Below are 25,316 nucleotides of genomic sequence, written 5' to 3'. Positions count from 1 at the left end.
TTCTCCGGAGGCTGAAAGACAAAGTTAATTCAATAAATCCACAGACTTGAAACGGGTTTTTTGTCATGGTTGGGTGGTACTCTTGATAGTCGGGGGGGGGGGGGGGGGGGGCACTGGACTGAGGACAGGCCGGGACTGTTTTTTTGGGACATTCTGATTCTCAGTTTGAGTTTCATCTCAATTACTCAGTTTACTGTGTTTTTGGGTTGAACGACGCTTATTTACAGACAGAAGTAAATTAAAAACTGTACCTACTGTGAAAAGGGAGTTGATACGTCTTCTAGCTCCGACGAATTCGGGTTATTTAGTCGGTGATTTCGCTTTTTATCAGGTGCAACTCATCATCATTCGAAAATAAGCAAATCAAAACAGCCGCTTTAAATCCCCACAATTTTGGCCAATCAGGATTGAGTCAATATTTAGCTCCTTTTGTAGATTGTTTTTCTAACCTGTAATAAATATTCAAACCAAAAGTGGTTCGAGGATTAATTATTTTATGTTATAATTTGTCCACTATGTTAAAATTCTATTTTATTTTACCTGAATTAATTCAAATTGATCAATCCATTTTGAATGAACATTCTCTGCATAGGATAAAATCCATCATGGCGGACACTGGAGCAAAAGTCGCGACTGCGGGTGAAACGATGTCCAGTGAGTGATGAAATGAGAGTTAAATCAATAAAAAATACAGTTATTCGATAGAACATACTTCGTTATAGATGTGTACGAAATTTCAGTTATATCGGCCAATAGGTTGCGGCGTAATACGCCTAAATGAGGAGTTTCAAATGTTTTGGTAGTTCACTAATTTGCCACCAGGTGGCCACTCTCCAGGGACTGTCAAAAGGAAATGCACGAGGAAGTCAAATGACTTTCTTTCTGGCCATAGGGCCCCAGAGACATGTTGATTTGCCACGACCAACACACATGATGTTGTCATCACAAGTTGCTGAGTAGACCCAGTTTCCTTTATTGATCAATGACAATAGATATCATTATCACTCTCCTGTTTTTTTACCTCATCCTCCCCTTGATCATGGCGGTCATGCTGCTTCTAGGAGGGGGCAAGCACTGCCTACTGGTATATATGTAGTGACTAGTGTCATCATCGCTGAGTGTAGGAGAATGGCGCATGTATTGCAAAGATGCTTAGACAGAGTCGACTCGTAGATGAAAATAACTGCAAACTGAATCACAAGATAACTGTAAATGAGTTACCGCAGTGTTTAATCTTCACGTATCTCTCTATTCCAGCCTTGGTTGAAATTTCGAAACTCCTCAACACAGGTTTAGATACTGAGACGTTGGCGATATGTGTGCGCCTGTGTGAGAATGGGATCAACCCGGAGGCATTAGCTCTGGTTATTCAGGAATTAAGGAGGGAGACTGCTACATACCGAGTAAGTGATGAGTGATATCTGTGCTGTTGAGGTTTTAGTGCTGAACTGCAGAATCTTGGATCTAAGGTCTTTGCTTTGTGTTGAAAACTGGATTATCAAGAAATTCTCACACTTTCTATAACTGATATAACGGCGTTCATGTTTGCTGAATTAGAGTAACTCAAACTTTGATATTAGTCCACTTTTGTCCATTTCTGACAAAATCTAATAAGTTGTATATTATTGAGATATTGCTTAAATTACTTTGTGGTGAAATTTGTTACATGAATTTGATCTTTTAATTATTTCAGACTTTGGAATCTGGGGAACCCCAGTAGGAAGAGGCCTCTTTCTCCGTCGAGTAGCCTAGTCTTCGAAGGAAAACGGTGGGAGAAGATGTCAGTATTTGTGCTGGGCACTGACTGGAATGAACTTTTGCAGGGGAATGTAGATGGGCAATGCAGTTGATTCAGAGAATATTTGTGTCGTAGTCACCTGAAGTTGCTCTAGAGAGTATCAAAGCTGTCTGTCAATTTGCATGAGAGGTTCTCTTCAAGTTTAAATGGATGATCTGCTTCAATCAAAAGCCGTGTTCTGGTCTGATCAGAGCATGCTCGATGATAGACATTGAACTACCTGAATGCTGCAATAACCTGTTTGGTGAATGTGAACAACAGTTCATGGGAAATGTTTTGATTGGACTTTAAGTGTACACCAAGATGTGTACATTGGCTCATCCAGTGCATCTGGTATGCATATGTTTGTCAATATTTGCATTTTTGATATAAAACATAGTAATACTTGTTTATTTCTTTGTCTGTTTCTTTATATAGTTGTATAGCAGACCTTAGTGTCAGCATTATTTTTGGTTGTATTGGTTGTGACAGTCTCCACTGTGATAAGACCATCGCTGCTGTGTCTGTATCGGTTGTGACAGTCTCCACTGTGATAAGACCATCGCTGCTGTGTCTGTATTGGTTGTGACAGTCTCCACTGTGGGTTAAACCACTGCATTGGTTAACCACCTCCCCAGCCTAGACAAAATAGCCAGCTACACCCCTGAATTTTATTATTTGGAATGACAGCAGACCTAGAAAAAAGTAATGGACATGGTCAATTGAAATACCTCCAAATTTTTTATCTGCTTTCGCAACAAGGTAAAATGGTATAATAAATGTACCGAGCAATTACAACAACAATCACCATGGTTCTACAGCGTGACATCGCCGGCAACTTCCTTCTTGGAGTTGTTATTTGCGTGACAATGCAATAAGCAAAAATCACCCATGCCAAACTGGCTGTTTGTCTCATTGGACTCGTCATGAAAAATCTAACTGAATCATCTCGTTTCTGCTAGCAACTGGATACACTCAATAACTACCCGTTTCTTGTTACCTTCGTTTCGCCTTCGGTGTCTAGATACGCGACACTCCGATGGCAAAACCATTAACCCCCCCCCCCCCCCCTCCATGTTGGAAACGAATTCCCGCGACATCGAAGGGAAAGACGGGACGGTTCCTCATCGAGTTTATAGTATCTTTATTTGACTATCATGGGGATGCGTCGTACGAATAGCAAACACTGCACGGAGCACGGCGCTGATCCCAAGTGTTTATCAACATTGTGAGATTTGACTTGAAAATAGCAATTACTTGATTATTGACCAACCATGCAATGTTCATACATGAAAGTGAAATCAATTATATTATTAAAAAAATGGTTAACTGCGAGGGATCATGTGACATGAAAAGGCTTGACTTATGAGGTGTAACGTTACTTTGTTTTGATTAATAGTTTTCCGAGTACGGATGTAATGTTGTCAGAAGGTAATTGACACACGGCAGCTCATTGTAGCATTGATCACTTTCCATTGATTGGCATTCCCGTGACGAGCAGAAAGCGAGGTGATTATGATATCAGGTAATGGGGTGGTTCGCAACCAAACAGGCGACGAAGGACGAACAAGCAAGTTTTTCAGGGAGTTCAGCGGCCTCAAATGAGGAACCTCTATCCCAGGAGCATGAACGTGGCTTCGTACACCGTTGCACTGTGCGCAGAATTTTCAAATCTCCCTCGTTAAAAAAGCATATGTTTCTAATCGGCATGAAAGATGAAACTGTCTTAACGAGGTAATGTTTTTTATTGTTCCCTACAAAAGACAGTGAGAGAGACCATGTCTTTTTAGGAAGAGGTAAGACTAGGATGAAGAAATCACGGACCAAAACAGAGTATTCAGGTCCGTGACGAAATGGACTGGTCCTTACATTTACGAAACCTCCATATATATATAGCTTAGTCACCGATTTAGGTCCGTGACGAAACCTCCCTATATATATAGCCTCCGGTGAACAGCTAATGATAAAAAATCAGATCAATATTACAAAACTGATATTGATATCATCAGTTAACTGCTAATGGAGTTGTTGTTGTGACACACAGCTTGTTTTGAAACCACTAACAAATGAATGACTTATTCAAACACGGTGTTACACGGGATATAACCTCATCAAAAATTGTATTCTCTGACAACAATAAGCGTAAATTATCTGTCCGACGGTTAATAAAACAAACCCCAAAAGGTTAGGTTACGCTACTACTGGTTACTGCGATACAGTGCTGATTGTCCATGTTGATAATGGCACTGAATGACATTGCCCCAAAGCAGTGTAGATTCCGGTGTAACTTCTGCCGGTGTTTCCATATTCAGAGGTTCCCCTATTGCTACCCTATCAACAAAATATGAAGGCAACGACGAATCAAACAACAACGATTCGAGCCCAGATCTGCAGGGGAAAGACTCACAGGCACCCCTTATATTGAGACTCCGGTCAAGGGAGGGATATACACCTTTCCAGAAATGGGGCGCTGAGTGTCCGAAATAGTGATGTCATAAGGGGAAACGAGGCCTTATGATGGAGAGACAAAGGAGATGGTCATGGTTGACCAACACACTTGAATGTCTTTAATGACGGACAAGGGGGAAAGAGTTAGTTCCAATGCAAGCCACCAACTTCGGGAAGCATGTATAGGCATGACCGTATAGGGGCAGACTGTCTTTATTGTGAATGGCTCGAACCTGGTTGTGACATCGGTCTTGTGATCGCTATCCGGGGCGTCAGACAAGTCAGGTGTCCGCTGGGAGGGACTCCTGCTGATTGTGACAACGAATCCTGGCCGGTGTAGAAGTGTAAAATATCCTAGGATAGAGTGTCCGGGGAACAAAGGATTCTACTATGGCTTTAATCTTTAAAGTATTCACACTCATGGCCACCATCGAACCATTGAGGTCGAACACTTTTTCCTGGGGACATTTTTTTTTTCTACACCCGCCGCAAATCTGGTGTCCAAGATAACTGATTGTGACTGAATTCGGTTGTCTCTTGAAGACATGATGTGGATGTGGTGTTTCATTGTTGTGCTATTATTGCCAAAGAAGGGAGAGGACGAGGCCGGTCCACTGCGTCCGGAATGGTACGAGGCTACTCTCCTCTCTGAAGTTGAAAGTGGTGTCTCTGAATTCTACTCTGTCCACCAATTGGTAGACCGATCGATGCAGTAAAGCAGACCTTTCATCGGAAGGTCTGGAAAAAAGTAATAAGCCGCTAGATGTCGTCAAATCAACTGGTTCATGATTTTATTGCTACATTAGTGTGTACCCATGGCATCCCATTGCAAACAAGGTCTCCAACACGACTTCTCCTACGCATTGTGGGAGTAAGTATGTATCAAGTGAAATGGCCTGATATTGTCAGGATGCCATAAGGGAAGTCGGCAGATCACCCACACTAGAGAGGTTAAGATTTTGATACGAGAACGTCGACGAGAACGAGGTGGACTCATTTTTTCTCAAGTTGCATGACGTCATCAATTCCATTGTTTTGCTCATATCTCTAGGGCATACCAGATATTAAAGACACACTTATTGCATTCATGACAACAGGCAACGCGATATCCGTAAAAGTGTCACCTGGTCATATCGTTCTCGGATCAAAATCTGACCTCTCAATCATAACACACGTGCATAAACACCGTGATGTGAACACCGAAGACATTTTTTTTGTTATTGATCAGTCATTATTTAGTGGGTGTGCTCACCTGCACCCACCTTAGAGGTATGTAAACATACCTTCCATCACAGAAACTGGACGACGACCTGGTCATAAGATACGTGTTTGGTGCCATAAATCACCAGAGAACAATCTGACCACGTTTATTATCGCTAACCGGTTGTGACGGCAGGAGCTTGGATACGATTGATAAGGGAGCCAATTGGCGTCGGCGGGTTAGCGGAGCGGACAGCGCTGGCACGCGGCGGTATGACACACTCCTGGTAAAATGGGACGACCGGTACGATTTGTTGGCAGGGAATACGATTTGTAAGTTGAGGACAAAAAGGTTTTATAACGAACAGCTTCCGATTGACTTCTGCGGCATCTTATCGGAAGTATACCAGTGAACAGTCAATGAAGTTTTCATAAATTTGGATAATAAGGAACCTTTGTTTCGGACGAGCAACTAGGGGCTCCGCATTTCGAGATTTTAAACTGGTTAAATGTGATGTGAAAGGTTTCACGAAAGATCCAGACGCCTGAAACGTGTTAAGTTCAACCACAAATGATCTCGGCTGTTGACTTTTAGTTGTGACCTTGATTTTTACCTAGAGTTGTGACCTCGGCTTGAGTTTAGACTTTGTGACCTTGCGTTATGACCTTGAGTTGTGACTAATGTGAGCAATCTTAAATAAAACACGGAAAGAAAAATACAGCGTTCAAGTCGGAAATTGGATTGCCGTGGTTTCGAGTTTGTTCCAAAGCTTTGCTTCATTGTGGCTAACATATGGCAAGTTCAGGATACTTGGTGATATTACACTCCGGACGCAGTGGATCTGCCTCTTTCCCTCCCAGAGGAAGTACAAATGGGATGACTAATTGACTGCCTGGGGAGTTTGGTGATCGCTCGGTGACGTGACAGGTTTGGTCGCTCTGTTCTGTACCAAACCAGCGGTCATAAAAATCTACTTAGTGTCTTTATCTGCCGATCACCGGTCACCGACAACACAAGTTGGTTAGCTGATGAACGCGTGCTTCTGGCTAATTTTGCCTGATTAGACAAAATACGTTGTAGTTAGTATCATGGCAAATCTCCCCCACCGTCATCCCTGGTATAGTTTATCATGACTTCCGAGGCCAAATGACTATGAGCATGACTATAAAGTAAATACGGGATGTTGTAAGCAGGACTCGTTAGCCAGTCAGAATAACCATGACTCCTCCCTAAACGCGTTTATAGTATGATTATAAACACGACTACGACAGACTAGACTACTCAGCTAGTAAGTCAGGCTCTAAGCACGTCTATTCCTTGAGCGAGGAAGATTATAAGCACTACTTTTCTATATACATGTACAAGCGAATCAGGTACAGCATTATAAGCACGACTAAGCAACCCACGATGATAGTTTCTACGTCAGCGCCTCGGGGATAAGTACGACTGTCATCATCTAAACTTTCAGTTCCAAACATTTCTGGATCTCTCGATAGTAGTTCAGTGGGTGTGTTTAGCCGCTTTCCAGAAGTATGTAAACAAACCTCACACCAGGTCAACATCGTCACTGAAACCGGACGACGACCTCTGTCGGCAACTCGGTGATGATTACATAATGGAGAGCCGTAAACAGGTATGGCCATGCTCATTCGACTCTTTAGTAATTTTGTGAGATTTGCCAACAGACAGTAGAATGAAGGGAAGATTCTGAAAAGCCCAAGCACGGAAGTTCAGAAGATTGATTTTGCAGCGAGTCTGGAGGATTTATAAGCACGACCAGCGTGACTACTCAGCGAAAAAGATGGCATGAATATCGATCTCTCGCAAGGTGGGAAGACTAAATGTTAACTTCTCTGATACTAAACGTCAATTGTTACGATTACGATACCATCCTTTGTTTAGGATGATAGTCATAATGATGCGCAATTATTCATATCAAAACAAGTGCTAACTGCAAGCTAGCTGAAAGGTGAACATATTAACACTGTAAAGAAAGGCTTTGAGAAGCCCCTCCCAAGACAACAGATGGATGATACCGCCGCGTTTTACAGTGGAGTAACAGCATAAACAAGAGTGCTGATGTCAGAGAGAAGCTAAAGAACACTGACAGGTGAGTGCAATATCAGATATGAGCAAATATTAGCCTAGCACATGGTGCAAATTCCCAAATGTACGGACGCAGCTCTAGCAGTATCATTCCCAACCGACCTGTCTCATTGATAGCATTTCAATGTCGGTGTGCTCCTATTGAAAACTATTCGAGTCACGAACACAGCATACATTTGGCCTCTTCCGGTTTAAGAGGCAGCAAATGGAGCTAGTCCTCTCGTGACTGGGAGATTGCCACAGAGCCCGAGAGCTTTGTGGTCAGGGTGGTATCCTTTGGCCAATATTCCTCTCCATTCTTCATTAGGGAGCAGGTCTGAAGCCACAGAGCCCCAGAGCTTTGTGGTCAGGGTGGTGTCCTTTGGCCAGTATTCCTCTCTCTTCTTCATAGGGAGCAGGTCTGAAGCTACAGAGCCCCAGAGCTTTGTGGTCAGGGTGGTGTCCTTTGGCCAGTATTCCTCTCTATTCTTCATCAGGGAGCAGGTCTGAGGTACATGAGCTGGAGTCTGGTCTCCAGCTCAACATTAAGAAAGTTTCCTCCGTCTTTGAGTTACTGCCGGTGGTCCCCATGGAAAAAGTGTCCGATCCTATTGTATTCTGACGGATTATGGTATACGGTTCTGAGGCAATGACCGTCAATAGCTCAGAGATTACAACGCTTAATAGAATCCTTTGTCACAGGACACTCTATCCTAGGACATTTCAAACTGCTACACCCGTCCGGTATTTTGCCGCAAATGGAATATTTGTCGATAGGAAATCCGGGCGCCCGTCTCTGCACGTGCAGCGGAAGTTGTCGGGTCCTGGTTTGAAGACACCACGGTCAATATTTACCAGATTGTCAGAATCCGATAATCGCCTCAAAGACGACTGTCAGATGTCGATTTCAGATATCTCTCTAATTTAATTAGTGATTACCGATATAAGTGTCCAAGCATAATCACTAAATTCGGTAATTTATTGAATTATGCGAGTTAGTAGGATTCAGGTGAAGTTGATTAAGAACACGGGGCGTGGTGGTCTTGTGGTTCTGTCGTGAGATCCATGCTTCGATCCACGAAGGCCGCGTGATACTCTAAAGGAAGGTAGCTGCCCAACATATCACTTTCCATCCAGGTGTAAAACTGGGCACAGGTCAGACGCGACATACTCCGGTTGTACAGCTCCGACACGTGAAAAGAAGAAATCAAGAGCCCCCCCCCCGTGTTTGCAAGTCGATGGCGCGCGGGGGGGGGGTATCTGTGGTTGTAGCGCTCAATGAGCATCCGAGGACAATGATGTTGTTTACATATGACACTTACCAACCCTCCACCTCCAAGTATAGTTGTTAGGTCACAGGTGATCAGTTCATTCCCAATCCAAACCACTCTTATTCAACTCACGACAACAGGTAAAAAGGCTAACATGTTTGAGCCAATCAGTATGAAGGGGGCCGTTCAATGCATTTATTGTACGTGTGGGGGGGGGGGGGGGGCGGTCATGTTGACAGAACAGAACAGCGTATATAGCGGATCAAAGTCTATTTGAATGTGCTAGCGGTCATGCCACAATGTACCAAATATAAATGAACACATCGGCGAGTCGAGAGTATTAATGTTTGTTACCAACACCGATGAAAGAAAATCTAGTTGTGGGCTTCATGGCATAAAATCTTACCAAAGAAGCTGCTGGCTTTCAACTCCTATGCACCAGTCGAACATCCTTCGATTTGCTTGGAGAGGGAGAAAAGGTTTCAATCAAGCAGTAGCAATCGCCATGTGTGATTCTGGCTCTGATGCCTGCTGAACACAATAATACCTTGGAAACACACGTTTGCTGCAGTCAAGATTAAGAATGTCTTTGGCAGTGTCAATATTGCTTTAGCCACGGTGTTAGGCGAAAGAAACTCTCTTTTAATGATATATGGATTCATAGAGTTAATTAAAAACAGGCAGGAAAAGAGTTCGGGGGGGGACTCCTATGTCATCCTGACGTCCTTCGTTAGGATGCGGGACTCGGCCGGTCTACTGGGTCCGGAGTGTGAGGGGGGGGGGGGGGTAGTTATGGCTGCCAATGGCAAAACCTACAAATGAGTAACTTTGAAACAAAGTGAGTGTGAGCTGTCGTGCTTTCTCACTGCTGTCCGCTAGGGGGAAGTTTCACTGTACTGCTAAAGCAAGGCATGGAGTCCGGCGTTGCAGTTTTACATGTCAGTGGCTGGAGTGTCCCGTGGTCAAAGGATCGTACATTCGCCTTTAATCGCTAAGGTGTTGAAGGTCATCGATTTCTATACAATATTTAGGACACTTCAGACTGCTACACCAGAGGGACATTTCAGACTGCTACACCAGCGTAATCTCACCATCTCGTGGTACTCTAAGCTTATTAACCGTACAAGTGGCAATCAGTACCCCACTGAAGAGATCTATGACTTACTGAAGGAGATCCATGTGTCAGTTGTGACTATATTGGATTTCTGGATAATTTATATTGGTCCTGATTTGACACGCAAAACAATAGGTGTACTGATATCATGATGTAAATATACCAATGCACTTTTGGACTGCCATTGAAACCTGAAGTAAAGGCTAACGCAGTTCCTTAAAAGAAATTATATACTTTGTAGTTGAATTTGTAAGTTTCCAATGCGCAATTACGAATTAGTGCTTATAAATGTCAACATTGCAGTTGTGAAGACAAATATACATATGCTATATACACCAAGTTTCAGCTAAGTGGTATTCATGATAACAGTTACTGCACACTGCGGCATTGTGTATGACTATGTATAATGCATTTCTATTTAATTTCCGGACCTACGATCAAATCACACAAACAGCGCTTGTCTCTTTTGATCGTTGCCACTGCATTTAGAATTACCAAGCACTTATTTCACAGAATAATTGATTGTTGGTCTGAGATCAACACTGACAAGCTAACATTGACCGTATGTTTGCAGACGCCTCCCATGACAGTCCGATGAGTTATTCCTGGCCATACAAACCCGGCAATGATAATAAAAGCCACGTTCCGGCATACCGCCACTTTCGACTGTTTCCAGATCCACAAACTCCTGGCATCTTCCCATAAAGCTCAATCAGAGTCTTTCAAATAGAAAGACTCTGGCACAATTAACCCCAAAGAAAGATGACGTAAGGCCTCCATCATTTTTGATGACATGAAGCTCATTACCAACTTGCGGGAACTTGCCGGGAACGAGGATCGCCCGTATAAACGATCTCGTTCAATTTTTGTCACCCGACGGTCGCCGTCGATTACTCCATGTGCGCCATCTTTAGAGTCGCTGCAAAGTAATTGTCATAAATTGACTTGTCTCATTCGTTTTTTAGGAGTAACATGGCGCTGTCGTCTTACCACGAGTACCAACTCGCAGCGAGAATCTACGAAATCTTCTCGTGGATCTTTCTGCCTCTGTGCACCATCGGGAGTCTCCTGACCATTATCCTCATGCAGAGGAAGTCGATGAGAGGATCCCCGACCAGTGTTTACCTCACAGCGATGGCCGTCGCAGACGCGGGCACCGTATACGCAGTATTTCTGCCAAAAGTTGCATTCCCCGATGCAGAGACGACATACGATTGGGTGTGCAAAATGAATGTGTTTTTCCTGTTCGGATTCGGTGATGTTGCCGTTTGGATTTTAGCCGCGACAACTGTTGACCGGTTTATTGCCGTTGTGTTGCCTTTGAAGGCGAAGCATCTTTGTACGGTTGTGCGTTCCTGCATTGTGGTCTTTTTAATCATAGTTGTCGCCATTGTGAAAAATGTTCATTTGTGGTACACGCGAGGGATTTCTTATACGCCAGCAGACGTCAACGCAAATGTGACGTCATCAGCGGGAAGTAACGCAACAGTCAGCGCATCTTGTTGGTACTTGCCTGATCACTCACATTTCGAAACATACATCCGCCCGTGGATTGGGATTACTTTTTACGCGCTCATACCAATGGGTGTCATATTCTGTTGTAATATTACAATAATTTGGAAGTTGCGGAAAATGTCGAAAATCCGGCAGACGAATTCTAAGACGCCTGGCGACAGTGGCGGGAAAATTAAACCGAACAGTATGACGGCCATGTTGTTGGCCATCTCACTCATGTTCATGTTCATGGTCACCCCCGCCATTGGCATTTACGTAGCCGCGAATTTCTGGGCGAAGGATGAGCATAGCACGGCAAAACTTATCATGGCGTTCGCGATTACGGACATCCTTGTCGGGATTAACCACAGCACGAACTTCATCCTGTACGTCATCGCGGGGAGGAGGTTCAGGCGGGAGTTGCTGTTGATGTGCGCGTGCCGCAAGGACCTGGTATACCCGCAAAGCATGGACCAGTCCGTCGATGGTTGAAACCATTGTCTGTCGATTCATGAATGGCGGTAGATCGCGACATGCTGTTGATTCAGAATTCATTGAAAGATCATGTTGAAATTAAACAGCTAGAGATGGGTTCAGTTTTGTTACAATTATATGTTATTGTGTGACGTCAGACTACATTTATTACAATCCCTTTAATTATCATCCAACACAATGATTGGTGGTCGGTCAACGGTGATTCGGCGGATCATATATTGCCAGAACGCTATTGTGCAGGCATACGCGAGATTACCGGGCAGTTGCTATTATAAAAACGATATCCGGCTGAAATCGTGTACACTGTGGTGCAGTGGACATCTTACATGAGTACTGTACATGTATGATTGTGAATTATCATCCCAATGGGAAAGGTATCTCGTAAATTCCCAGTCTTTAGTCTGAATCTTCATTCTGAATGTCTTTTTCAGCTTCACCGGAATCTTCATCCGGAATGTCTTCTCCAGCTCCACTCTTCCTCAGTAGGTCCACGATGCCCTCATGATCTCCGTAACGAGCGAAAGACAATGGCGAGCTTCCCCAAAGATCCCTAGTCTGAATGTCCGCGCCTGCTCCTATGAGCGACTCCACGACTTCTCTGTGACCATTCGTCGCAGCAGAGCAGAGTGGAGTCAAGCCATTGACGTTCTTGCTCTGTACATTAGCGCCCGATCGTATCAGGAGCTCCGCTAAGTCCTTCTTGCCGTGAAACGCGGCGCTGTGGAGTGGAGTGTTCCCGTAGAAGTTCTCATTTTCAACATTTGCCCCACGCTCGAGTAGAATCTTCACGATTTCTTCCTGTCCACGGATGACCCCAGAGTGGAGCGGGGTGTTGCCGTGTTTGTTCTTATTCTCTAGATCAGCACCTCCGTTAAGGAATATCTCAAGTATGTCTTTGTGCCCGTTGATAGCAGCCCAATTCAGTGGAGAGTTTTTAGTGTCCCCGTGCTGCTGGTCTGGATTCACACCGCCTCTTATCAGGACCTCAATCACGGTGTTATTCCCCGCAGATAAAGCGTATTGAAGAGCCGAGGCCTCCTCTGGGTAGAACCAGTCAGGGCGCACACCAGCTTTAGCCAACACCTTCACGACACCACTATGGCTATTCACAGCCGCGGCAAACATTGGTGTCCATCTCTTCCCATCCATGGTGTGCATGTCCGCTTTCTTCCTCACGAGAGCTCTGACTGCCCCAGTTTTCCCGTTCGCCGCCGCCAGCCACAGAGCAGAGTGCCCGGCGTCGTCCTTCGCGTTCAGATCTCTGACCATGAAGTTGAGGAAAGTCACCCGGACTGTCTGTCCCGATTCGGCAGCCTGTCGGAGTTTCTTCTCAAGTGAAGCCTTGGAGAACATTCTTGGAGCTATAAAAGAGAAAGAAAGAAGTCTAAACTGTGTGGCTATGGTGACAGCTTCCCATTTAGGAATGCTATGCATGGTGACTACTACCAGTACATGGTTTCTGGAAGACCGGTCCGAGGGTCAGTGTGCTGATCTCCGACAGGTACACACCCGAGGCGGTGGACCGGCCTCGTCCTTCACCATAAGGAGACCAAATTCGGATGACGCAGTAGGCTGCCCGGCCAGGGAGTCTACCGACAGGTAGCATGAAGATACCACAGAGGAGAGGTCAATCACATGCACGTTCTAAAATTTCACTCCATCGGTTCAGGGTATGATACAGCCTCCCCCTCCCCCCACCACCACCATCATGCACCTCAGGTCAACTAACTTATTCGCTTTTCACAACCCAGGGTCCAAAACCACGCCATAATTGGTCAATAGGTCTTGAGAGGGACATTATATCAAAAGAGACTGACCAAGACCGGGCTGCCGATGAAACTCGAGATCCGAATATGACTCGACGATGCCCGAATTAGATTTCAAGGGAATCATTACCGTGTCGTCTCCCGTCATCAAGTTCTGTCCAGTCCTCCCCTCTCGGAGTCATCTAGTGTACCGCCATTGCAACAAGGAAGTAGTCGACTTCTCCCTCTACCAATTTTGGTCACACACTTCGGCCTATATTATTTTCCCATTCACACGTAAGATAGCGCTTTTTATCATGAATATTCATTTTCTTATTCAACTTTGTCCAGGCCAGATCGGGGCGATATGATTGGCCGCCATAATAAGGCGCCAGAATATTTTCAGATGTGCTATGACCGCTGCTGGTCCACGTGGTGGGTATTACCGGGAAACAATGCCCGGATGCGAAATTTTTTTCTGCAGGATACTTCTGCCATAGTGTACATCTGACAGCCAATCAGAATTCAAGGCAAGCACGTGTCTTTGTTGACATCATCTTTCCACATGGCGCAATAATGTCAACAATGCCACGTGTTCTGATGATCTTGGAAAGAACAAGTTAGCAAATGGTTAGAGGAGTATATTATTAGTTAAAATATATTTATTTGCAGTATCTTAACATGTATTTTCATTGTCGAGTGGACTGTATTTATTGGACTTGTCTGTTAAAGGCGCACTGTGCTCGGCAAAATAGCCGAGGTTGAATGTTTATCTGTCAACCGTGTAACTAGTTCTGCTGTATATGCATAGGTGGCGCCACCATTCAATTTATTTTGTTTGCTTGTCAAAATGTGTTTTATACAATGGCCCTTCAACAATGTTCAAACTACCAAAATAGGCCTGATACCTTCAAAGCAGACATCGGATACACTGTCCCTTTAATAATTATCAACATTGGCAACACTGTCAGTGTCACTGCCCCTTAAAATTTCACAAATCGCGAGACATCGGATACACTGTCCCTTTAATAATTATCAACATTGGCAACACTGTCAGTGTCACTGCCCCTTAAAATTTCACAAATCAATGCATGCACTGCAATGTAGCGATCAGATCAGCTGATGCCTCTTTTGTACGCATAATATCATCAATTTTACAATGAATCTGTGCAATTCATTCCTAAGCACTACGACACAAACCTTGAGTTGAGCATAATTGGGGTCAGACAATGAACTATTGTCATATTCACAGTTGAAGTGGCACTCGGCATGCGACTCGGTATCGTCCATTGTATTTGCATTATCATGCATAAATAAACAGGGTGACGTCAAAGATCGCGCCAATTGTGATTGGCTGTCAGATGTACACTGTGGCAGAAGTATCCTGCAGAAAAAAATTTCGCTGCCCGGATACAATGTACACATGTAGGCCCATCACGTGGTAGAATAGAATAGTGGTTATTTATTCATTCTAGTGAGGTTTCGCAACCACCCGTTTAGGCCCTACGACGACGTTTAGATGCCTGCTGAAAACGCATATTGAGAATTCCGAATGCTTTAATACCAACCGAAGCACGGAAATGAAGGAGCATTGTGCTCGTGAGAAATTCACTTTAATTGATCATTTCATCATGAAATAAAGTGACTCATAAAAGCTTTGAAGGATGAATACACTCCTGTATGTGCGCGCATGGATTGAACTAAGAGGAAGGACTTGCGTTTGAACAGCGCCCGCACTGCTTTAGGAGTGTAAGGTTTCACAGGTTAATCGTGTTTCCAGTGGATTGTCAGGGGAACCAATGATGATCCATTGGATAGGAGAAATTTCCAGTGGATGTCATTGAAATCAATGATTACATTTTCCACTGGATGTAATGAAGATCGATATCCAGTGGGCTACTCAAGTTTCCAGTGGATGTCAGGTCGCGGGCAACTCATGTTTCCAGTGGATTGTCAGCGGGACCAGTGAAGAGCCAGTGGACGTCAGAAATTTGCAGTGTATGTAATTTTTCTAAGCACAAGTAGGAAGGGGGTCTCTTCATCCAGACTTTGAAAGGGAATAACGTAACAGAGAAAAGATTCATATGAACGTTTGATTTTATTCCATAAAACACTGACAGCTAACAATTACAAATATTTAGAATGGAATTCAGTTCACCATCATAAATTATACATGTATTTGATTTGACATGTTTCAGAGGAGAAATTGATACCACACTGTTGGTACACACCTTGGTTTTGGGCTTTATTTTAGCTCCACCTTCGCAGTTTCAATTCCTTAAAAAATTGATTTGACTAAAAAACTAGACTCCGTACACCTGCAGCAAAGCATGTTCTCCAGGGTGATACTTCTCTAGACTAGACTCCGTACACCTGCAGCAAAGCATGTTCTCCAGGGTGATACTTCTATAGACTAGACTCCGTACACCTGCAGCAAAGCATGTTCTCCAGGGTGATACTTCTCTAGACTAGACTCCGTACACCTGCAGCAAAGCATGTTCTCCAGGGTGATACTTCTCTAGACTAGACTCCGTACACCTGCAGCAAAGCATGTTCTCCAGGGTGATACTTCTCTAGACTAGACTCCGTACACCTGCAGCAAACCATGTTCTCCAGGGTGATACTTCTATAGACTGGACTCCGTACACCTGCAGCAAACCATGTTCTCCAGGGTGATACTTCTCTAGACTAGACTCCGTACACCTGCAGCAAAGCATGTTCTCCAGGGTGATACTTCTCTAGACTAGACTCCGTACACCTGCAGCAAAGCATGTTCTCCAGGGTGATACTTCTCTAGACTAGACTCCGTACACCTGCAGCAAAGCATGTTCTCCAGGGTGATACTTCTATAGACTGGACTCCGTACACCTGCAGCAAACCATGTTCTCCAGGGTGATTCCTATATAGTATCTACTGTCAAATATGTAGACCCTTCCACACTGACTGAGATGATACGACTCCCAATGTCATGAAGGCCAGGTTTCTAACGAGTCACACACAACAAGTCACTTTTCACCAGTCATCGTGAAGACGATCAAGTCATTTCCAAAGAGTGGGCTACGTACCTCCTCCTGGGCACTTCCAGGCACTGTTGATGGGGCAGAGGAGTGTTTACAGTAATGTGGATGTACACTGTGTGATTATACACGTATACACGTATAAAACAGACGTTGTCAGTGAAAGAGACACTATCCCCACTTAAATCTTCCCATCAACAGTGCCTGGTAGTGCCAATGATACCATTCATGGTGTCACTTTTCATCCTCATGTTGAGTCATGTCATGTTTTCAAGTCTCAGTAAGTTTAACACTCATGACAAGTGACACTGAAACTAGGTACACTCATGACAAGTGACACTGAAACTAGGTACACTCATGACAAGTGACACTGAAACTAGGTACACTCATGACAAGTGACACTGAAACTAGGTGCAAGTGACATGTGACTCGACACAAAACCAGCGGCTTATTGCTGCCTTTGTGTGCAGTATTATGAGTTGATGAGATCACATCTTGCTTGGAGGGGTTGATACACTAATGCCACATTCCTGTATAAGAGACACAAGTTTGCCTTCTCTGTGCAAGTCCCTGGTCTCACTTCCACCACCAATACACTTCCCGTTGATGAACACTCGCGGAACCTGAAATCAGAGTGAAGAACGGGTCAGCAATGAAACAGGCACTGTCTATCTTCTCCTGTCGGCAACCGAATTTCTTTCAAAACTGCATACACAACCTCCTGTGAGTGCTAAGCCCCTGAGTGAATGTTGTAAACTTACCGTTGCTGCACCGGTCATTTCTCTCAAGACCTCGGCATACTCCATTGCCTTTGCCTCGTGATTCAACTCGATCACCTCGTAAGTAGCACCCGTTTCATTAAGGGTATCCTTAGCCATGCGACAATAACCACACGTTGTCTTTGAGAACACTACGATACAATTGTCTTTGATTTTCGACTGGATGAATTTTGCCTCGGGAGAATCCATGATGTCAGTTTTGTCATTGCTTCGCCCCCAGAAAAACGATGCGGCCCCGCCCATTGTCTTCTTGAGTTGTGGCAGTGAGGAGCGTGACACTCTTGTGAGCGCTGTAAAAGAAACAGCAGTTTATTAGAGGCAGTATTAAACTGGTGTATAACCCAACATACATCCTTACAAGCTTATTGGAAGTATTTGTATTGTACAGATTTACCTGGTAAAGACACAGACTTGGTCAAGTTAGTAATGATTTGCCTATCACCTCGTACATTCATCTGAGTGTCAATCGCTTAATAGTCATTGCATGAGAGATGCAAGCAGTCTGAATTGTTGATCCCCCTGGATCTGGCTGAATGTTTTAGTGGTGATTGACTTAAACAAGCCCCAGACTTCAAAACTGAAATTATTCCTAGATGGGACCCCTGAGTTATGCCCACTTGAAATTTGGACCAATTTTGGTTAACTACTCAGTAACTAAGAATAAGATGCCAACTTCAAACTTCAAAATATTTTTACTTAACGGGTGTCCCAAATACACTCAAAGTAGTCAGCTAGGTGGTGTCAAAGTAGGTCTGAAGGCCCTTTTTACCATGCGATTGCCAAGAGAAGAGGGTGATATGTTGACAGTTTGATCACCCCAACTTACCATCTTGCATCTTGAAAAGCGCAAGCTTCCGAGGTCATTTCAGAATAAAGCAAAATTACCCACTGACCACCCAGTTCTCTGAATCCTGGAACATCCCCAGGAAATGGTACTTATGGTACTCTGACATGTACTTTGCAAAAAGAAGCAAATAACATTTATTTGAAGCATAAAATAAGATCACAGATAAGACAAACTTCCTGTATTCTCCATAGGCTTGGAAAAAAGAAGTCAGGGACTGATCATTGTGAATCAGGGGTCATCTCAAGATAGACAATTCAAAATGCTTTACAGTAATTCTAACATAGTCAGTGCAGTGCTGGCAGATGAATATATCAGGCTTCACCAATGATTAGTAGGGTGCCTCATATTTCTTTAAGTTGTCATGGCACTCCTAAGCTACACGTTTCTATAAGACCGGCGTTCATGTCCTTGGTGTCAGATTATGATCATGTCACAACAATCACATGATTTCTGACTGTTTTGTCTTTTGAGATGCCCCCCTCAAAATCTACATCCGACTACATATTTTAAGGTCAAATCGGCCTGTAATACATTGTAATACAAGAGATCAGAAAGAAAATACAGATCATCAAATGCACGAATTAAAGATCATTTGATTTACCCAACAAATATGCGGCAAAAACCATAGATTCAAGCAGATATCGTAGTGTTTGATGCCCGAAAACGAAATCCTTTTCAGCAGAAGTTTTGTGATATCGACCTCGGTTCCGTGTACTAGTTTCGTCGAGCTGTGAACATTAACGTGCAGTGCAGATACACAGCAATGTACATACATGACATATGATCTGGCAGGTGCTCGGAACGAGGTCAAGCTTGCATGTGACACGAGAACAAAATGGCGAATGCACTAAGTTGGTCTGCTTTTATTCTTCACAAAAATCATGAAATAATTTGTTACACTAGTGTTGACGAGTCTCTTTTATGACGGACACAGTTCCTGAATGCTAAAAGATTAGATGATGCAAAATAAAAACAAATCTAGTCTGCTTGGAACGGCGTCAGATCATAAATATCACTGTTCGAAATTGTGCACTACACTACTCTACAGTAGTGTAAGGGCCTACTTATACAATATAGTTGTAGGGTAGGCCTAAATGTGTCGTTTTAGTTCCAATTTAGCCATAGTGTGTCGATAGTAAATTGCCAGTGATAACCAGGCATAAATCTAGTCTGTGGCTATTCTTATGACAGTCCCTATTGCATTTCACATAAGATGAACTAGAACTGGCTATTCTTACGATGGTCATTTTCACCTTTGAGCCTTAATCCTAACCCTGATGCTAACCCTGATGCTAACCCTGATGCTAACCCTGATGCTAACCCTGATGCTAACCCTGATGCTAACCCTGACCCTAACCCTTCCCTTACTGATACAATAATCATAACTCCCTAGATTCTCTAAAATCACAGTCATAAGAATAGCCACTTTGTACAAACCTACTACATTCTGCAAAAGAGTACATATTGCTTTTTAAATTTAAGGGCCACTGCAGCTCTTAAAAGGAAAGCCCGTGCTCCGAAGCCTTGGGTCTCGGGCATCAGTCAGTGCTGCAGCATCCATGAGAAAGATCCTTGATGACCAGCTGGAATCCATCCGAGATGCAGGGACATGGAAGGTTGAACGAGTTATCACATCAAAACAAGCCGCCTCCATCCAAGTACAGGGCGGGAACAAAGTCCTAAATTTCTGTGCAAATAATTATTTAGGTTTATCTGTGAGTGCTTTAGTCTATGGTATTTCACTAGAGTATACAATACAAGATGATGGTTTAACAAAAATTCGTTCAGAGTGACAAGGTTTTTGGCCAATCCGTTTTTTGTTTAGTTCTGGCAAAGTTGATGAGTGGTGATGCTGTGCCTGCCGGAATTTCTTCCTGCTGCACAGTCAGGACATATGGATAAAATGATGGTTCATATCCGTTTGTGAATAAAGTGAGACCCAATTGCAATGTCTTGGCCCTTAATTGCTGGTTTTGTGTGCATAGCAATGTTTTATATTTCTAGTCAGTAGTGTTGTCTCATCAGTGGTCTGATCTGCTCCTGCCCACCTCCTCTCTCCCTGCCAAATATTCTATTTATCAAATCTGTTTTTCTCCAGAGTCATCCAGCTGTGATAGAAGCAGGCAAGCAAGCGTTGGATACACATGGATCTGGCCTTAGTTCAACACGGTTCATCTGCGGAACAACAGTCAGTATATATATATATCATAGTATAAAACTTATAGTATGTTAGAAACAACATGATGCTGAGGTAAAGGAAAAACAAACTGTTCAAAAACAAATTTGTTCTGGCAGTAATGTGTGGGGAGATTATTGCCCTTCTGAGGTCCAACTAGCAGGCCGCTAATTCAAGCAATGTGCCAGGCATTGTGTCATGACAGGGTACCTTGGACCCTGTTGTGTTATGTAAGGCTAGGCCTACAGCTAAAAAACTTACAACAGTTCAAAATGCTGATGAAAGCACAAGAAAGATCTCTTGCTAGTCTTGCTAATCTGTAACTCGAAATTCTATTTTCAGGACATCCACAAGGAATTAGAAAACAAAATCGCCAAGTTTCACAATGTTGAAGACGCCGCCCTCTATGCAAGCTGTTTCGATGCCAACGCTGGATTGTTTGAGATCCTGTTGTCCAAAGATGATGCCGTCCTCTCAGACGAGTTGAATCACGCCTCGATTATTGATGGAATTCGACTCTGCAAGGCGATGAAATACAGATACAAACATATGGACATGGAGGGTAAGACCAAGAGAGGAATGTTATATACATCAGCAGTACATTAAATGCAGTATTCATCTGCTTATACCTGACCACCAGCACCTCTAATTCGGCACCAAAAATCTGTCTCGATTTTTCTTTCAGATTTGGAAAGCAAGCTCCACGAAGCCAAGAATGCCAGGATGAGGATGATTGTAACTGACGGTGTGTTCAGCATGGATGGTGATGTATCACCTCTCCCGTAAGTCCAGTATGCCGATATTCCGTCTATTGTCTATTTTGAATAATACTAGTAAAACAATAATGTAAGGAAAATTCCTTATAACACTTTACGGATAACAGTCATCTCGCGTTTATTTGTAGCGCCATCTGTGAGCTTGGAGAGAAGTATGACGCCATGGTGTTTGTTGATGACTGCCATGGCACAGGCTTCTTCGGTAAAACTGGCCGAGGATCGGGCGAGCACTGTGGCGTGGAGGACAAGATTGATATCATCAATTCGACGCTTGGGAAAGCTCTTGGTGGGGCCGCAGGTTGGTGGATACAATCAAGTCTTACACAGTTACTATATACTACATCGAGGCTCCTTGTACTGGATGCATCTGCCTGGCCGAGCAAAAGATCCTACCAAGTGTGTAACATGAGGGGCTTGTAATGGACTCTACCTCTGACCTGTGTTGTTTTGGCTGATTGTCGTGAGGTCGTTACATAGGAGATCACAGGCTGCAGGGAGGAATCAACAAATAGAATATCTTGTGCTCATTCTCACTTTAAGAAATTGTGAAGAGCCTTTTCATCATTATCACAGTATCGTATCATTCATGTTATTGTTTCGATCTCATCAGTATCTTAATATTGCAGGTGGTTACACAGCAGGAGCTCGGCAGGTCACTGATTTGATCCGTCAAAAGGCTCGGCCCTATCTTTTCTCCAACACCCTTCCTCCACCAGTGGTCGCCTGTGCCAGTAAGGTATGTAAACAATTGCACCCTCAACACTAAACAGAGAAAATACCCCTACTGGTCGAGTTCAAGTGAGCACCTTCCGGTTGCTCCTTGAAACCCCTGATTGATTTCTGTGGAGACTGGGGGTAATAGTATCGTATCCCAAAAGGGTTTTTGAAAAGCAGCATATAAAAACCCAATTCTTATTATTATTTCCGACATATTTTCAGGCTCTTGACCTTCTTATGGAGAGCAGTGAATTAATCGATCAGGTCACCGCAAACACAAAGAGATTTCGAGAGAGAATGACCGATGCTGGATTCAAGCTTGGGGTATGTAGGAAATACAGTAGAACCTCTCTATTAAGGACACCCTTGGGACTGACAAGTACTGTCATTAATTGCGAGGTGTCCTGATTAGAGAGGTCAAACTGAATGGCAACAACCAATTTGGAAACAAAACTAGTATCCTTAATAGAGAGGGTGTCCTTGATAGAGAGGTGTCTGCTAAGAGAGGTTCTACTGTACTCTAAACAGGGCTCTGCTCCATGTGCTCGAGAAGACATGGCCTTGGCCGACTTTCATGTTAGAGGATGGTTTGAGGTCCCTTCATAGATCACCTCTCAAACACAGCAATCATGGCCATGTTGCTATATATGGAGGATGTCGGAGTTCTCAAGACTAGAAGTGTCTTGTGGGTTTTTCTTCCTCTGGTGTGAGATCGCTGATTCTCTCTGGCCCAAAAGCTCTTGACCTGTGGTCTAGAGATTTCTGAGGCCGGGGAAAGTCAACTTGTGCGATCTGGGGACTCAGATCAGGCACAAAAGTTGTATTCTTATTACCGTCAATGTTTCAGGGCGATCCATGCCACCCCATCGCACCCGTCATGTTTGGGGATGCCAGACTTGCCGCCACATTTGCTGATGAAATGCTGAGTAAGTAAGATAGGATACATTCTAAACAGAGCCAGAAAGCATGTCATCTTGTCAGATCATGTTGACATGTTGATGTACATTGTACACTGATGCACATGTAACAAGATGTTAGCATGAATGAGCTCCCATGCTTTCTTAGTTCTTTTTTTACATGCTTTCTTTATACCTTAATGTTTAGCTCAGTTGTTAGAGAGCATGTTCCTCATTTAGCATCATGTTGAAACGATGTTCATGTACAGCAATGCGGAAATTTATTTTCAGTAATTATATATTTGAACTTTTCAAACTCATTTACACCTACAATTTTTAACGAATGGTGTAGACTTTTAGCTCTTACCTATATATCCCCTAAGGACACCCTGCTCTTCTTTCCAGAAAAGGGAATCTTTGTGATTGGGTTCAGTTTCCCAGTGGTCCCGATGGGCAAGGCAAGGATCCGGGTGCAGCTATCTGCTGCTCACAGCTTCGAGGAGATCGACAGATGTGTTGATGCGTTTGTTGACATTGGCAGAGAACTGAAGGTCATCTAATGGAAGGATGGGGCCGCTTGGTTTGAAATGCTAGAGTGATTTTGTTGTTTTTTCAAGAGTTTATGCACAGAATTCATGCTGTAGAGTAATGCAAACAGCCAAGTGTCGCAGGTTTTTAAAATTCCTTGGATAATCCTGATTAGCCAAATATTCCTGCTTTTTTTGGTGAGTGTGACATTTCTAGTCCCTTTATGCTACAAATAAGATAATATCTGATCTATTGAGCCATTAGGCAGCTCGGGTTAGCCCAGCAGGGTCTAACTTAAACTTACCATAGAACCGCTCAATAAGGATTGCTTGCACCCTGGATGTAATCCTACAGTAAATGTTTCTCGTCACTGCTACTGTTTTCAATTCTGATCGATACATTTTTCAAAGTCTACTACTGAATTTTATGAATAATGATAACTATTTATTGTGTAGCGCTAGTTCGAGTGGAGTTTCTGCTCAGAAGCGCTCAATGTTATATTGCTCAAACAGCTGTGTCTTCAACTTTTTGAAGATCGCAAGTTATGATCGTAATTTTTGGCCTGAATCTCAAAACTAAATATTTTTATGTCGTTCATGTGTGTCTGAGAGTGTGGTTAAATCACTGACATATTTCCACAGGCAGCTTTGGGTTTATAATAATGCCTGAAGTCACATATATCAGAAAGATCTGAATGTTTAGTCATATTTCTAAGTCACAAAGCTTTATCTACCATGAAATATTTTATGTTGTTTTCATGCTGAGGAAGGTCTGAAAGTTACCTGTTATTTCAATTCGAATCGGTCAAAATTATCTGAAGATTTTGATTACATTTATGTGTCACACGTGTCATACTTTCTTCAATTTTGAGTTGTATGTTTCCAAAGATCTGAAACGTTTTCATGTATTCTAAGTCACATGAGTCACAATGATCTGATATGGTTTGTCGTTTATCTAAGTCATAAATTGCAATCAACAATATTCTAAGTCAAAATTGCCAAAAGATTTGAAAAGCTTTCTTCTGTCATTGGCGAATCAGGGTTCATAAGAGAGAGTGGGTTGTTGTTATAATATTATTATGATAGATCTGTGAGTATCTGCTGACTTCATGTTTTATGTCCTATATGTACATACTGTATGCTTCAAATTTTTTTCTGAAATTTAGCATTTTCAAGGGTATGAGTCTTAAGTCTGTCTTCCCAATTGGCAAATCAGGTTTTCATTTACAGGCAATTCCTATGAATATTGGTAGTTTGTTATCATGCTCAAGGTGGTTTTTGGATATAGAATGTTTTTGTTTTTAATTTTTCATGTTATTATGTATTCCTTATGCGGTGGTCAGTGTAACCCTGTACCTCCCCCTCTTGTCGTTTACATGTCAACATTCCATGTCGTAAAAGAGTGTTACAGTGCATTTAGATCAGATATGGTTTCCATTGTATAAACTTCAACATTCCACACAGTCAATGAGTGTAACGAAATCTATTGAGGGAACAGTGTTTACACTTCAACATTCCATGTAGTAAAAGAGTGCAACGATACATCTAATTTACGAATGGTTTTCCATGGTATAAACTTCAACATTCCACACAGTTAATGAGTGTAACGAAATCTATTGAGGGAACAGTGTTTACACTTCAACATTCCATGTAGTAAAAGAGTGCAACGATACATCTAATTTACGAATGGTTTTCCATGGTATAAACTTCAACATTCCACACCGATAATGAGTGCAACAGAGTTTATTTAAGAGTGTTCACATTTTAACTAACAGTATTCTTATATCATTTTTCTATTGACATGCTTTCTACGACATTTGATGAACTAATCACACCTGTGAAAGTTTGAAGTCATGATAATATAGTCAGTAATTATGGATTAAAGTTGTGTGTAACATACATCTTGTTATTGATTTTGTATATATTTTTGTCTCTCTCACATGATCATGCC

General features: G+C 43.0%; 4 protein-coding genes across 5 annotated transcripts; 2 read left to right on the top strand and 2 right to left on the bottom strand.

Moving 5' to 3' along the window:
- Positions 1-9,995: 9,995 nt before the first annotated feature.
- On the bottom strand, positions 9,996-13,901 carry LOC135492291 (serine/threonine-protein phosphatase 6 regulatory ankyrin repeat subunit B-like). Its single transcript, XM_064778659.1, has 2 exons — positions 13,782-13,901; positions 9,996-13,246 (listed from the first exon to the last, which is right to left on the bottom strand). Exons 1-2 carry the CDS (start codon positions 13,831-13,833, stop codon positions 12,282-12,284), a joined length of 1,017 nt encoding a protein of 338 aa, XP_064634729.1. The 5' UTR covers positions 13,834-13,901; the 3' UTR covers positions 9,996-12,281.
- LOC135493024 (FMRFamide receptor-like) lies at positions 10,980-11,882 on the top strand. Its single transcript, XM_064779775.1, has one exon. The coding sequence runs from the start codon at positions 10,980-10,982 to the stop codon at positions 11,880-11,882; it is 903 nt and encodes a 300-aa protein (XP_064635845.1).
- A 1,808-nt stretch (positions 13,902-15,709) lies between the features above and the next one.
- On the bottom strand, positions 15,710-18,977 carry LOC135492292 (uncharacterized). Of its 2 annotated transcripts, none has more exons than XM_064778660.1 (3): positions 18,875-18,977; positions 17,409-17,716; positions 15,710-17,270 (listed from the first exon to the last, which is right to left on the bottom strand). In XM_064778660.1, the coding sequence occupies exons 1-3, from the start codon at positions 18,897-18,899 to the stop codon at positions 17,136-17,138; spliced, it is 468 nt and encodes a 155-aa protein (XP_064634730.1). In that variant the 5' UTR covers positions 18,900-18,977; the 3' UTR covers positions 15,710-17,135. The 2 variants fall into 2 exon arrangements, with proteins under 2 accessions (XP_064634730.1, XP_064634731.1); XM_064778661.1 differs by lacking the exon at positions 18,875-18,977 and adding an exon at positions 18,253-18,339.
- Positions 18,978-19,111: 134 nt separating this feature from the next.
- On the top strand, positions 19,112-25,264 carry LOC135492662 (2-amino-3-ketobutyrate coenzyme A ligase, mitochondrial-like). The gene is made up of 10 exons (XM_064779234.1): positions 19,112-19,124; positions 19,756-19,988; positions 20,372-20,461; positions 20,792-21,011; positions 21,135-21,231; positions 21,354-21,523; positions 21,852-21,961; positions 22,165-22,266; positions 22,790-22,868; positions 23,244-25,264. The coding sequence occupies exons 2-10, from the start codon at positions 19,833-19,835 to the stop codon at positions 23,396-23,398; spliced, it is 1,179 nt and encodes a 392-aa protein (XP_064635304.1). The 5' UTR covers positions 19,112-19,124; positions 19,756-19,832; the 3' UTR covers positions 23,399-25,264.
- Positions 25,265-25,316: the final 52 nt, after the last annotated feature.

This window comes from Lineus longissimus, chromosome 8 (assembly GCF_910592395.1).
Source record: "Lineus longissimus chromosome 8, tnLinLong1.2, whole genome shotgun sequence".
In the NCBI taxonomy this organism is placed as follows: domain Eukaryota; kingdom Metazoa; phylum Nemertea; class Pilidiophora; order Heteronemertea; family Lineidae; genus Lineus; species Lineus longissimus.
The sequence above is the reverse complement of the archived record's forward strand: the minus strand, read 5'-3'. Positions and strand labels throughout refer to the sequence as shown.